Genomic DNA, 12,093 nt, shown 5'->3' with positions numbered 1-12,093 from the left:
TAAGTCTGAAGCAAGCAGAAGAAACAATAAAAAATAAAGCATAGTCCCTAATCAAGATGGTAGTGTGACGTGCACCAGGGCTCTGTCCCCCTAAAGAAGTTTTGAATAACTGGCAAGAACTGGAAGAAAACTCTTTCTAAAAGCTCCAGAAAACAGTTAAGGGATTGCAATAGCAGGGTGACTGTAAATCAAGGAAAGGCCATTTAAATTGGTAGGATCTTGTCGTGCCCTGGCTGGCCCCTCCCTGACATGCCACCAGCACAGTGCAGAAGTGGCCCATGCTCCTAGTGCAGATTCCTGGTGCCAGTTACAGAGGGTGTAAAATAACCCTTGTGCATATACAGGGAACATATATATCTGACCCAATCTGGTGGCCTGAGGGAATCACTGTCCCAGAGCTTGCCCTGCATGTAGAAGGCAGTTCACAGAGCTCTCCTACAGAACTCTTTAGGAGAAGCATCAAGTCCTGCTGTCTGAGCCAAGGGACAGAATGCAAGATCCAGACAGGAAACTTTCCCAGACAAGAGTGGGAGAAATCCCTAGGGCTACACTCATGCCCAAGAAAAGACCCATGCACAGAAAGGATCAGGGAGATTCCTAATCTTTGGCCTGGAGCTAGTCTCTAAACCCACTGTGTGGATAAAGTCTGAAGGAGACTACTTGCACAGGCTCAGTCTACAAAGGAAAATGGAAAAGTGTTTTTGTTGTTGATGTAGCTCCTGTCATTCGAGGAAAGCTCTGTCTAAACACTAGCTGGATATAAGCTTAAGAAACAGATGCCTCAAAGTCTAAACTCCAGTGATAACACATTAAAATATCAAAATGTCCATATTTCAACAAAAGGTTACAGAACATACAAAGAAACAGGAAGTGATGGCCCAGGCAAATGAGAAGATTAAAGCATTGGAAACCATCAATTATAAGGATTATACCTGGAACATTCCAGACAAAGACTTTTTTAAAATGGTCTTAAATATATTCAAAGAGCTAAAGGAAGGAAAATCATAGACAAAGAACTAAAGGAAATCAGGAAAATGATAAATGAACACAAAGAGAATAGCAATAGAGAAATGGAAATAATGAAAAGGAACCAAACAAAGCTGAAGACCACTGTAACAGAAACTTAAAATACCCTAGAAGGATTAAAGAGCAGATTGAAGCTGTCAGGAGGAAGAATCGGTGAACCTGAAGATCGGACAACTGAAATCATCCAGTATGAAGAAAACAAAAAGGAAAGAATGGAACCTACCCCGGGAGCCCGAGGTTGGCTGCCGCGCCACCAGAGCTCGCGCTCCTGCAGACCAAGTATCCAGACAGATTGAAGCCATGGCCATTCTTTTTGCTGTTGTTGCCAGGGGAACCACTATCCTTGCCAAACATGCTTGGTGTGGAGGAAACTTCCTGGAGGTGACAGAGCAGATTCTGGCTAAGATACCTTCTGAAAATAACAAACTAACGTACTCACATGGCAATTATTTGTTTCATTACATCTGCCAAGACAGGATTGTATATCTTTGTATCACTGATGATGATTTTGAGCGTTCTCGAGCATTTAATTTTTTGAATGAGATAAAGAAGAGGTTCCAGACTACATATGGTTCAAGAGCACAGACAGCACTTCCATATGCCATGAATAGCGAGTTCTCAAGTGTCTTGTCTGCTCAGCTGAAGCATCACTCCGAGAATAAGGGCCTGGACAAAGTGATGGAAACTCAAGCCCAAGTGGATGAACTGAAAGGAATCATGGTCAGAAATATAGATTTGGTAGCTCAGCGGGGAGAAAGATTGGAATTATTGATAGACAAGACAGAAAATCTCATGGACTCATCTGTTACCTTCAAAACAACCAGCAGAAATCTTGCCCGAGCCATGTGTATGAAGAATCTCAAGCTTACTATCATCAGCATTGTCGTATCGATTGTGTTCATCTATATCATTGTGTCACCTCTCTGTGGTGGATTTACATGGCCAAGCTGTGTGAAGAAATAAGAAAGGAAAAGTTATCATTAACCAAGGATATGAGAGAATAAGGAGTTAAAAGCGATCCATGTGACTCAAGCCTTTCACTACTGACAGATGGTGTCTGTCGGTCTCTTCAACCCTCTTCTCAATTTTGTAAAAGAATCTTGTTCTATGCTTCCAGATTTATCTTTGTCCTATCAACCAATTTATCCCAGTGCACTTCAGATTGAACCATTCATTGCAGCAGTAGCCTTTAAAAGGTGTTTGTTTCTTTGGTTTAACTAGCGTCTACTTAGAGAAATATTTTTGGTTTTAATTGCACAAAGCTGTCACCAAGGTGGAAATTACCAGTTTTATGAGCTATATACTAAAACTAAGGAGGGACTTGGTATGTGAACACAAAAGTATTCAAGAGACAATTAGTATTGCTTATATCTCATCCTAATGTGTTTTGTTATGAAGAGTTTTAGGTGCTTCAAAACAATGTAAGTGGAGAGTAGTTGTTATTTTGAGAATTGTAATCAAGTTGTTGGTGCTGCTTGTTTTTAGGAGCCCAGACAGATTAAGTTTTATTAAGTTTTATATAAACATTTTATTTCAGTCAGATGGGGAGCATTTTGCTAGCCCATTAGAAGCACACACAATTATCCCTGTTCTCTGAATATTCACTTTCAGGAATCAAGTTGAGTGTGCTGATCATTCACAATACAATGAATTGCTTGATATCCTGTTTCCACATTGCAGTTGACTTGAGAAGATGATGGTTTAAATATTGTTGAAGGTTGTTTTCTTTTATATTCCTTTTTCTTCTTTGGATATTTAGGGCAATTGTATTGTTAATAGCATAGGTAGTGGAGGGGGTTGGGAGGTAAATTGCTCTGGCTCACCAAAGAAAAAGAAGAGAACCACATTGGATGTGCTAGCATTTTAGTTGTATGAAGAGAGGTACTGTGGGAAATTTTTTCCATTGTGGGAAAAGCCCAAACTGAATAGAGTCAACAGTCAAATCCAAGGTTTGGGTTTGACTGCTGTTGAATAATAGTTTGAGCATCCTTTGTGGGCTAAAAAATTCTTTAATCTACCTACTTTTGAAGAATTCTTTTGTGAAACTTGAAAAAGCATAGACAGTATGACGTATAGAAACAATATAAAATAGTTTAACGTTCATTTAAGTGCAGTGTAAGAAAACTGGACTGTAATCATACTGCTTAGGCTACTCAGCCAACTGTTATCTAGTATGTATTTTTAGTGTGTATCTGAGAGGAAGATATCTGCTACCCTAGATCTAATTGCGTTTATTTATCAGTAAGTGCTTTTAAATGGAAATTATATTATATTTGACTATTTTCCAAACAAAAGAACAAATTAGTCTATAGAACCTAGTCACCTGCTTAGCCTAGTCATGTGCCTTGAAGACATGCAGATCACATAATCTGGCTCATAGTTCCTGTTCTTCTGTCTAAACCTCTTGATTACTGCTACCTGATTCATTTATTTTAAAGATATCTCATGCCCACTCTTTCACAGTCTATCATGCATAGCACAAACATTTTTCCAGTCCTTCTTTATCAACACAAATATCTTTTAATTGCATCAGCATTTTGAAACTATTGGAAAATTACATTTGTTCTAGTAAGACATTTGGAAATCATTAATCAAAATAAAAAGGCTTAAAGCTTATTTCCTTTTCCTATACACACCTGAATAAAATGAATTTGCATGTTTTAGGGATCAATTACTTAGCTGTTCCTTGGTCTATTTATGTATAAGAATGTTTTTTTAAAGCACATGTCTTGTTTTAAATAATGAGCAAACTGAAGAAATTAATAAAACTTACGAGTAATATAAAAAAAAAAAAAAAGGAAAGAATGAAGAAAAGTGAATAACCTGAGAAACCTGTAGGGCACTATCAAGTATATCAATATATGTATTGTAGGGGTCCCAGAAAGAGAAGAAAGAAAAGGGTATAGAAATATTCATATAAATGATGCCTGGAAACTTCCCAAATTTAATGAAAGACATAAATATACATATCCTAGATGTTCAATGAACTCCAAACAGGATAAACCCGAATAGATCTACACTGCACCATGTTATAATCATTGAATGCCAAAGATAAAGAATTCTGAAAGCCACAAGAGAGAAGCAGCATGTCACACATAAGAAAGCCTCAATAAGGTTAAGTGCTGATTTCTCATCAGAAACTATAGAAGCAAGAAGGTAGTGGGAAGACATAGTTAAAGTGCTGAAAGCAAAAAATTGCCAACCAAGGATTACGTATCCAGCGAAACTGTCTTTCAACAATGAGGGAGGAATTCAGACATTCCTAAATAAACAAAAGCCAATGGACTTCATCACCTTTAGACTGACTTTACAAAAAATGCTAAAGGGCATCCTGCAGATTGAGAAGAAAAGACACTAGATAATTGGATGAAGGCACATGAAGAAATAGAGATCTCCAGTAAAGATAATGGCATAGGTAAATATAAATAACAGTACTATTAAATTTTTAATTTGTGACTCCACTTTTTCCTTCCTGCAGGATCTAAAAGGCAAAGGCATCAAATATAATGATTAATCAATGGTTTTGGACTTAATGTTTAAATATGTAATTTGTGACAAGAACTACAGAAAGGTGAGGCGACAGAGGGTTATTATGCTATTGAAGTTGTTAAGATGGTATCAAAGCAAATGATATTTTTAAAGATTTAGGATGTTAAATTTAAGCTCCATGGTAACCACAAAGAAAATACCAGTGAATATGCAAACTTCAGTGACAGAAAGTAGAGTACAGGTTACCAGGGATGGGGGACAAGGGCAATGGGGAGTTAAGGTGAAATGAGTATAGGGTTTCTGTTTGAGGAGAAGGGAAAGTGACAGTAATGTGGCGTAAGTAAAGTGACAGTAAATTGATGAGGGTACTGCAACATTGTGAATGTGATTAATCCCACTAAATGAAATGCTTGGCAGGGTTGGGATGGGAAAATTTGTGCTGCATATATGTTTCCATAATTTTTTTAAAAAGGAGCAACTAAAGAGATAATGATAGTTAAATGCAATATATGACAGTGGATGCAATTTAAGAATCAAGGAGAAAAGGCTCAAAAGGACATTATTGAAACATAAAAAAATTGGAATATAGAATATAAGCTTTATATCAACATTACATTTCTTGAACTTGATAACTGCACTTGAAGTGTTACTTAAGTGAATATTCTTGTTCTTTGGAAATATTCATGGAAGTATTACGTGTACACGAAGTGAGATGTGTGCAGCCTTCTCAAATATTCAGAAGAAAGGACAGATCGGAGGGGAGGGAAGGAGGGACAGCAAAAATGGCAAATGTTAAAATTGTTAAAATTGGTGCATCTGGGCATCTGGGAGAGTTGGGGTATACTGGAGCTCTCTGTATGGAGTTTGTATTATTTTTACAAGTGGATTTGGAGTTATTAAGCTAAATAAAATAAAGCATAAATCAATGAAATTGAAAACAGGAAAAGTAATAGAGAATATCACTGATTCCAAATCTGGTTCTTTTAAAAAATTATATGGTTTATCTAATTGGACTCCTTTCTCTCAAGGTTCACTGCCCTGCCCTGCCTATTACCCAATATCTGAAAACCATTGTTTCATGTATTTTATCCAGTTTTGTAGTTGTTTAAGGTTAGCAGATATATCTGGTCCTTTTTAGTATATTATGGTTGGAACTGAAAATCCGTTATCTGAGGACATTTGATTTTCAAATAAATATTATTTTATATTATTATAAATATTATGAAGGAAAATATAGAGGGAAATACCTGAAACCTGAACTGTAATCCAGCTGCCTTATCTCTGACGATTGTATAACCTTTATCTTGTGCCCCTGTGCTTATAAAAACCTTGGGGCCAACCTTTACGTGTACCCGTTTTATCCAGTTTAAAGACAGCCCCTAATATTAATAAAGGGACTTGGGTCAGCCCAGAACTAACCCACCCCATTTCCAAAATTATCTTGATAACCAAAAGTGGATCTAACCAAAATGGGCCTACCTGACATGTGCAGTAGCTTAGACTTTAACTTACAAGTGACCTATACCTCATTATAATACTAAAAATCACACCCATCATCATGTTAAGGCCACCGTTTTCTTACATGTTATGTGACTAAGCATGTAATCAATCTGCATGTGCTCATTAATTAAATCACATCTAATTACATCATGTACAGCCATTGGGCTCATTTTCCTGAAACTTGCCCCCATCTTTTGATACTATAAAACTTTCAGAATTACTGCAGCTCGGGGAGACAGATTTTTAGGCTGATAGGCTGTCTGATCTCCGGCTCCACACCTAGCAGTAAACTCTCTTTGAAAACCCGAGGTCTCAGGAATTGGTCATTTGAGCACATAAGGCAGATAATCCACCACATTTGTCCAGTATCGAAAGCACAGGTACAAAGACTTATATATGAGAAAACTTCGGGGTAAAATCGCTGAGATTCGGAGCTGGGTGGGGGCTCATTTTGCAAGTTGGGGTTTGAGGAGCTGTACGACTCCAGGGTAGAATCTGAGGGTTAGTTGGTGTGTCGGGGAGAACCATCAAATGCTTGTTTAGCCGGCACAATCCAAGCATATTGGTTACCCAGGAGAGTGGGGAGGGGAAGCTTTGTTCACCCCTCTGTCTCTCCTGCAGACCCTGTGCACTGTATCCGGGGTCTGGGGTATTAAAGTCAGGCCAGTCACCATACCAAGTGCTAAAGACCTGGACATTCAGGGCTTCTCATGTTTCTCATGGTGCTGTAAGTAGTAAAACTACCTTGTAGAAGTTTGTTCCCATGTAATAGTCTTTCCAAAGCGAGGCTTTCCCTCACGTGTGCCAGTGGGCACGTACAAGAGTGCTCAAAATAGCCATGACCTGCAGAGTCCGGGAAAGAGGAGGCTAACGGGGCTTCCCCCACACGACTGAACATTGCCAAGAGGGCCCTGCTCTCAGACTGCGGTGTCCCCAACCAGGATTTGGACAGATTCTACACAACACCCCCTGGATACCCTGGGGGATTGGGCCCCAGTTTTCCTAGTGGGAAGCAATTCAATAATGTACCTCAAATAACTTACCAGCATGCGTGCCATGACTTCAGGTCTGTACTGAATCCCTTCTTTCCCTCCAAACTGTCCCTACAAAACCGGTTTGGGAACTAGGGCTTTTCCTCCCCACACTGACATTTGAATAAAAGTAATGGAAAACGCTTGGCTTTTCCGCTGTCTTTGTTAATACAATTGCATTCTGTACATTTCAGTCTCTAATCATATTTAGGTCTCATTTAGCTATTCATATTTCCAGTGAATTAAAAATTTTGTTTGGAATCATAACCTCATCTAAATATAGACTCTCCTCCCCCAGCTCAGACCTGCTTCCAGCTCCCCCTCTGCTCTCCACCTTTTTAGTCCGGCTGTGGCTGCACCAGGGTTAAAGGGTGTGAGGAGGAGATGGGGGAGCTAAGAGGCAAAGCCTCAGTGGACAACTGAGCTTTGTGTCCATGGGGGTTGCCACTCTGTGTCTTTGGGTGCAGGACATGTTTCTGGATTGTAAGGACTAAAACACCATCATACAGATTCATTCATTTATTCCACAGATATTTACATATACATATTTATGTATCCTTTGTGAGGGCAGTAGCTGGAGAGGCTTCTGGTGTGGCAGGATCACTTTTGAGATTAATCTTCTGGTGGTTCCGCACGTGGCGGTGGTACGTGGATGACTGGCGGTAGCTTCTCTTGCAAAGGGAGCACGTGTAGGGCTTCTCCCCGGTGTGGATTCTCTCGTGAGCCTGCAGGTTGGTTTTGTGGCTGAAGGACTTTTCACATGTGCTGCACTTGAAGGGCTTTTCCACTGCGTGAATCTTCTGGTGCACACGTAGGTGTGATATCTGGAAGAAACCTCTGTGACACTCGGCACAAACAAATGGCCTCTCGTTCCTGTGTCTTCTCTGGTGGGCGTCCAGCTGAGAGGGATACCTAAAGATCCTGGAGCAGTCCTCACATCTGTATGACTTGGGGGAACTGTGGACTCTTTCTTGAATTACTTCACACCTGGGTTTTCCCTTATTGCTCTGCTGGGGAGGGACAGGCCCAGGGGTGGCCTGGTCTGGCCTGGGGAGAAGCTGTGGATCCATCTCCATAGGGACATCATCATAGGAGGGTCCTCCTGGCGATCCTTCCTGGGATCTGGAGGAGCCAAGCCCTGCTCTTCCAGAGTTCTGCGAGTTTTGCTGAGAAATCTCTCCCTCTTCAGACTTGGGGCAATTCTCTTCCCAGATGATAATTGGGGAAGGTACTTCATTGCCTTGACTTGTAATACTGTCATTTACTTGAGTAGTTTTCACAGAAATGTTGCTGCCGTCTTCTTTGTTTTCATCTCCTGTGAAAATAAAGAAATGACACAATGAAATTGTACCCCAGAAGGGGTCCACACGGCACACCCGTCTGCTGACTGACTCCCCTCACTCGCCTTGTCCTGTTTGCAGAGGAGTGTCCCGGGGATCCCAGCAGGGTGTCCCCACGCTCTGTCCCGTTGGGGTTTCTGCTGACGACTGTCCCGTGAGATGGATAATTACTTCTCTTAAGGGCATATTCTCCGGGAAGAGGGCTTCCTGCCCCTGCATGTGGACACGGACCTGGAAACAGAGACTGATCAATGTCATATCCAGAGCTGCTGTGACAGACGCTGTTGTGTAAGATACCTGCCTTCCTCAGGCTTTCCCAGATCTCTTTAATATGGGCTCCCAAACCTCCATGTCCTGCCCTTGTCTCTGCTGATGTTACGTGTCACGGTAACAGCTTCTTCAGTTTGTCTTTCCTGATTAAAAATTACAGGAAGTCTCCCTGAGGGAAGATCCCACATTTGCCAAGGCATTTCGTCCCCATCCTTGAGGATTCTGCTCAAATAATCAGTTTCTCAGAGTCTTCCTCCTCCACCTCACCAGCAAAAATCGCTCCCTTGGAGATTCTCACTGACAGGCTGATTTCCTTCATGGTGCCCATTGCATTGTGCTCCCACCACCTTGCTCGGTAAACGCTCGCCCTGCCCTGTTCTGTCTCCCGGGTCTGCAGGTTAAGGTTTGGGAGGAGTGACCGGCTAGTCCCTGATCTCTGCCCTTGGTCACCTTAACAAATTTATCTGAACCTTTGTTTACACATATTCAAAATGGTCTAATAATATTCTTTATTCTTGTTGGAACAGTTTTAAGTACTAAATCAATTAACCAATATGATTTGGCTCCTTCAGTCTGTTCCACAGAATAAACACCCATAAACCATTCTGCTTCATTCCTGCTAACTTAGAATGGTGAGGATTCTCCTCGGTAGTGAAGAGTGACGGCAGGGTGTGATTTGACTAATAGTTGGATTGAGAGTAACTCTTCTGTCTCTTCTTCTAGGAAACTCCACCTGGCTGTACTTCCTCCTTACCCCCCTCTGCCCTCCACGCAGAGGTCAGGACCCTACTCACAAGGCCAGGGGGATACATGCAATCATCAGTCAGGTCTTCCATGAACTTCTCCAGGTGTCTTCCACTTGAATCCCATTTCTCTTGCAAAGAGGACCTGTTTCTGCTCTGTCCATTGAGCACAAACTGTTCTAGGACCAGCTGAGAAATGATTTCATCCTTGGTGTGCTTTTCTGGCTTCAGCCACGAGTGAAAGTACTTATGGAGTCTTTGCAATTCCTGCTTTGCACGTGAATTACCATTTTGAAATGAGCTGAGCTGAGGGCTCTGGAACTCAGAGGTCCCCTTTCCCTTCTGGACACCAGGTCTTTGGGTGGGTTCAGGCTCTAGATTTTCTGACCCAGGATCGCTCCTGGATGGTTCGCGATGAAAAGAGGTTCTGAGATCTAAAGCCATGATCAGCGAGGTTTCTCAGGGAGGCTCAGCCTCGAGGAGTCAGTCTCTTCTGACTCAAATGTCTTGGCATCTGTTCAGCAGCTGGGGGTGCTTACAGGCTGCACGCTGGAAATAGGAGAGAGAGGTAATTAGTTACAACAAACACAAAAATTCAGGCCCAGATGCCTTTATTGGTGAATTCTACCAGAAATTTACAAAAGAACTTTAATCTTATGCAAAGTCTCCCAGAGCATAGAAAAAGAAAGACCACTCCCCACCTTATTAGATAATGAAGTCATCACTTACCTGTTTATGAAGCCTGACAAGTGCATTAACTAAAGGGACACTACAAGCCAATATCTCTTATAAACCTAACTGCAAAAACTCTAAGCAAAATATTTTCAAATCAAATCCAATAACATGTAAGGAGAGTAACACATCAGGAACAATTGGGGTTTATTTTCCAAATGAAAGGTTGGGATGAAATTCAAAAATCAATGTAGCTTTTACCACAATAGCAGAAAGTAGAATAGAAAAGCATGGTTTTATCATCTCAGAAGATCCATTAAAATGATTAATAAGATAGTACCCATTCATGACAAAGGCATGGAATCTAGAAGGGAACTTCCTTATTGTGAGAGTATTTCCAAAATAATTAAAGTTTTAAAATTATTCTTAAAAGATTACGAGGCATATGCCCATTATCATCTCTAGGCAACATTGGACTGGTTTCTAAGCACAAGCAATGAAATATTAAAGTAAAAAAAAAAAAAACTTTACCACATATAGTAGCATTAAATATCAAATATCTTAGAAGAAATCTAATGAAAAATGTGCAAGACCTCTACACTGACAACTACAAAATGTGTGGAGGGTTAAGCCATGTTCTTATGACACAATAATACAAAATATCAATCATCCAATGTAATCTCAAGGAAAATCCAATCAGTTTGTGTCTGTTCCTGTGCATATAAATTGATAAAATTATACAGTCATCAAAGGGCCAAAAATAGCCAAGACATTTATGGAGAAAAATAAATTAGGAGGATTTACAAAATCTTATATGATTTGATTATAAGAGTACACTAATTAAGACTGTGGATGGTGGCACAAAGATAGAGAAATAGAGCAGTGGAACACAATAGTGTCCCTGTGTAGAGCAACATCTATAGTTATTTGATTTGTGAAAAAGATGACACTAAAGTGTAGTGTGGGAAGGGTTGTTTTTTATCACCAATAATACCCACATAGGGAATAAAATGATCCCTATCTTACAACATTTACAAAAAACAATTCTGGATGGATTCTAGGAAAAGATGTGAAATGTAAGCAATAAAACTAGAAGACAACATGGAAGAATATGTTTTAGAATTTGTATTAGAAAAAGATATCTTCGACCTGGCACAAGAAGCCCTCAGGATGAAGGGGACTACATAAAATGAGAAATTTTGTTCATCAAATGAAATTACTAAAACATTGAAAATGTGAAGTACATAGTGGGAGAAGATATTTGCAATAAATATCCAAAACACCATTTATAAAGAACTCCTTCAAACCAAGAAGTAGATGACTGACTGCGTAACAGAAAAATAAGTCAAGCAAATGGATCTAAGGTGGGTACCTCAATGGCTGATAAACATAAGGCAGGAGACTCAAATACATTAATAATCCCAGAAACGAAAATTAAAACTACAAAATGCCCACCAGAATGCCTAAGATCAGACAGACGGGGGACGCTGAGTGTCGGCTTGGGACGGGGCACCTGCTTCTCCGGCACTGCTGCCTTGGGAGTGACGCGGTTGGAACCGCGAAAGCTAATCTTCTGCGTTCCCTGTGCCTCAGCCATTTCACTCCTTGGCATATACTCGACGGAAAAAAGGTACTTACATGCATCAAAAATATATACAAGAATGTCTGTTAATCATAATGTATTGCCATGTTAATCAATATATTATTAATCATAATTAACAATATCCCAAACCACAAACAATCTAAATGCCCAACATTAAAAAAGATATATTATGATTTATTCTTATAGAAGAACATTCAAAAGCAATGAAAATGATCGAACAATTCCTTCAGGAAACAACATGGATTAATACCTAATTATAATGTTTGATTAAATAATCCAAAGACCAAAAAATATATTTTGTTTACTCCTATTTATGATAAGTCACAAGCAGGCAAATCTTATAAGATTTGGGTTGCTGGCTGCTTTAGAGGACAGTAGTGGAGACTGGAAGCAGTGCCTGGAAGCCTTTACAGGAGGCC

The 12,093-nt window shown here is 40.1% G+C and overlaps 2 protein-coding genes across 2 annotated transcripts; one reads left to right on the top strand and one right to left on the bottom strand.

Annotated features, from left to right (window-relative positions):
• The first annotated feature begins 1,180 nt into the window (after nucleotides 1-1,180).
• On the top strand, nucleotides 1,181-2,174 carry LOC119521020 (vesicle-associated membrane protein 7-like). The gene is made up of 2 exons (XM_037818982.1): nucleotides 1,181-1,407; nucleotides 1,531-2,174. The coding sequence occupies exons 1-2, from the start codon at nucleotides 1,216-1,218 to the stop codon at nucleotides 1,987-1,989; spliced, it is 651 nt and encodes a 216-aa protein (XP_037674910.1). The 5' UTR covers nucleotides 1,181-1,215; the 3' UTR covers nucleotides 1,990-2,174.
• Nucleotides 2,175-7,594: 5,420 nt separating this feature from the next.
• On the bottom strand, nucleotides 7,595-9,843 carry LOC119521825 (zinc finger and SCAN domain-containing protein 4-like). The gene is made up of 3 exons (XM_037820496.1): nucleotides 9,451-9,843; nucleotides 8,452-8,617; nucleotides 7,595-8,361 (listed from the first exon to the last, which is right to left on the bottom strand). Exons 1-3 carry the CDS (start codon nucleotides 9,841-9,843, stop codon nucleotides 7,595-7,597), a joined length of 1,326 nt encoding a protein of 441 aa, XP_037676424.1.
• Between the last annotated feature and the right edge of the window lie 2,250 nt (nucleotides 9,844-12,093).

Source organism: Choloepus didactylus, chromosome 27, assembly GCF_015220235.1.
Source record: "Choloepus didactylus isolate mChoDid1 chromosome 27, mChoDid1.pri, whole genome shotgun sequence".
Taxonomy (NCBI): domain Eukaryota; kingdom Metazoa; phylum Chordata; class Mammalia; order Pilosa; family Megalonychidae; genus Choloepus; species Choloepus didactylus.
This window is presented reverse-complemented; position numbering and strand designations above follow the sequence as displayed.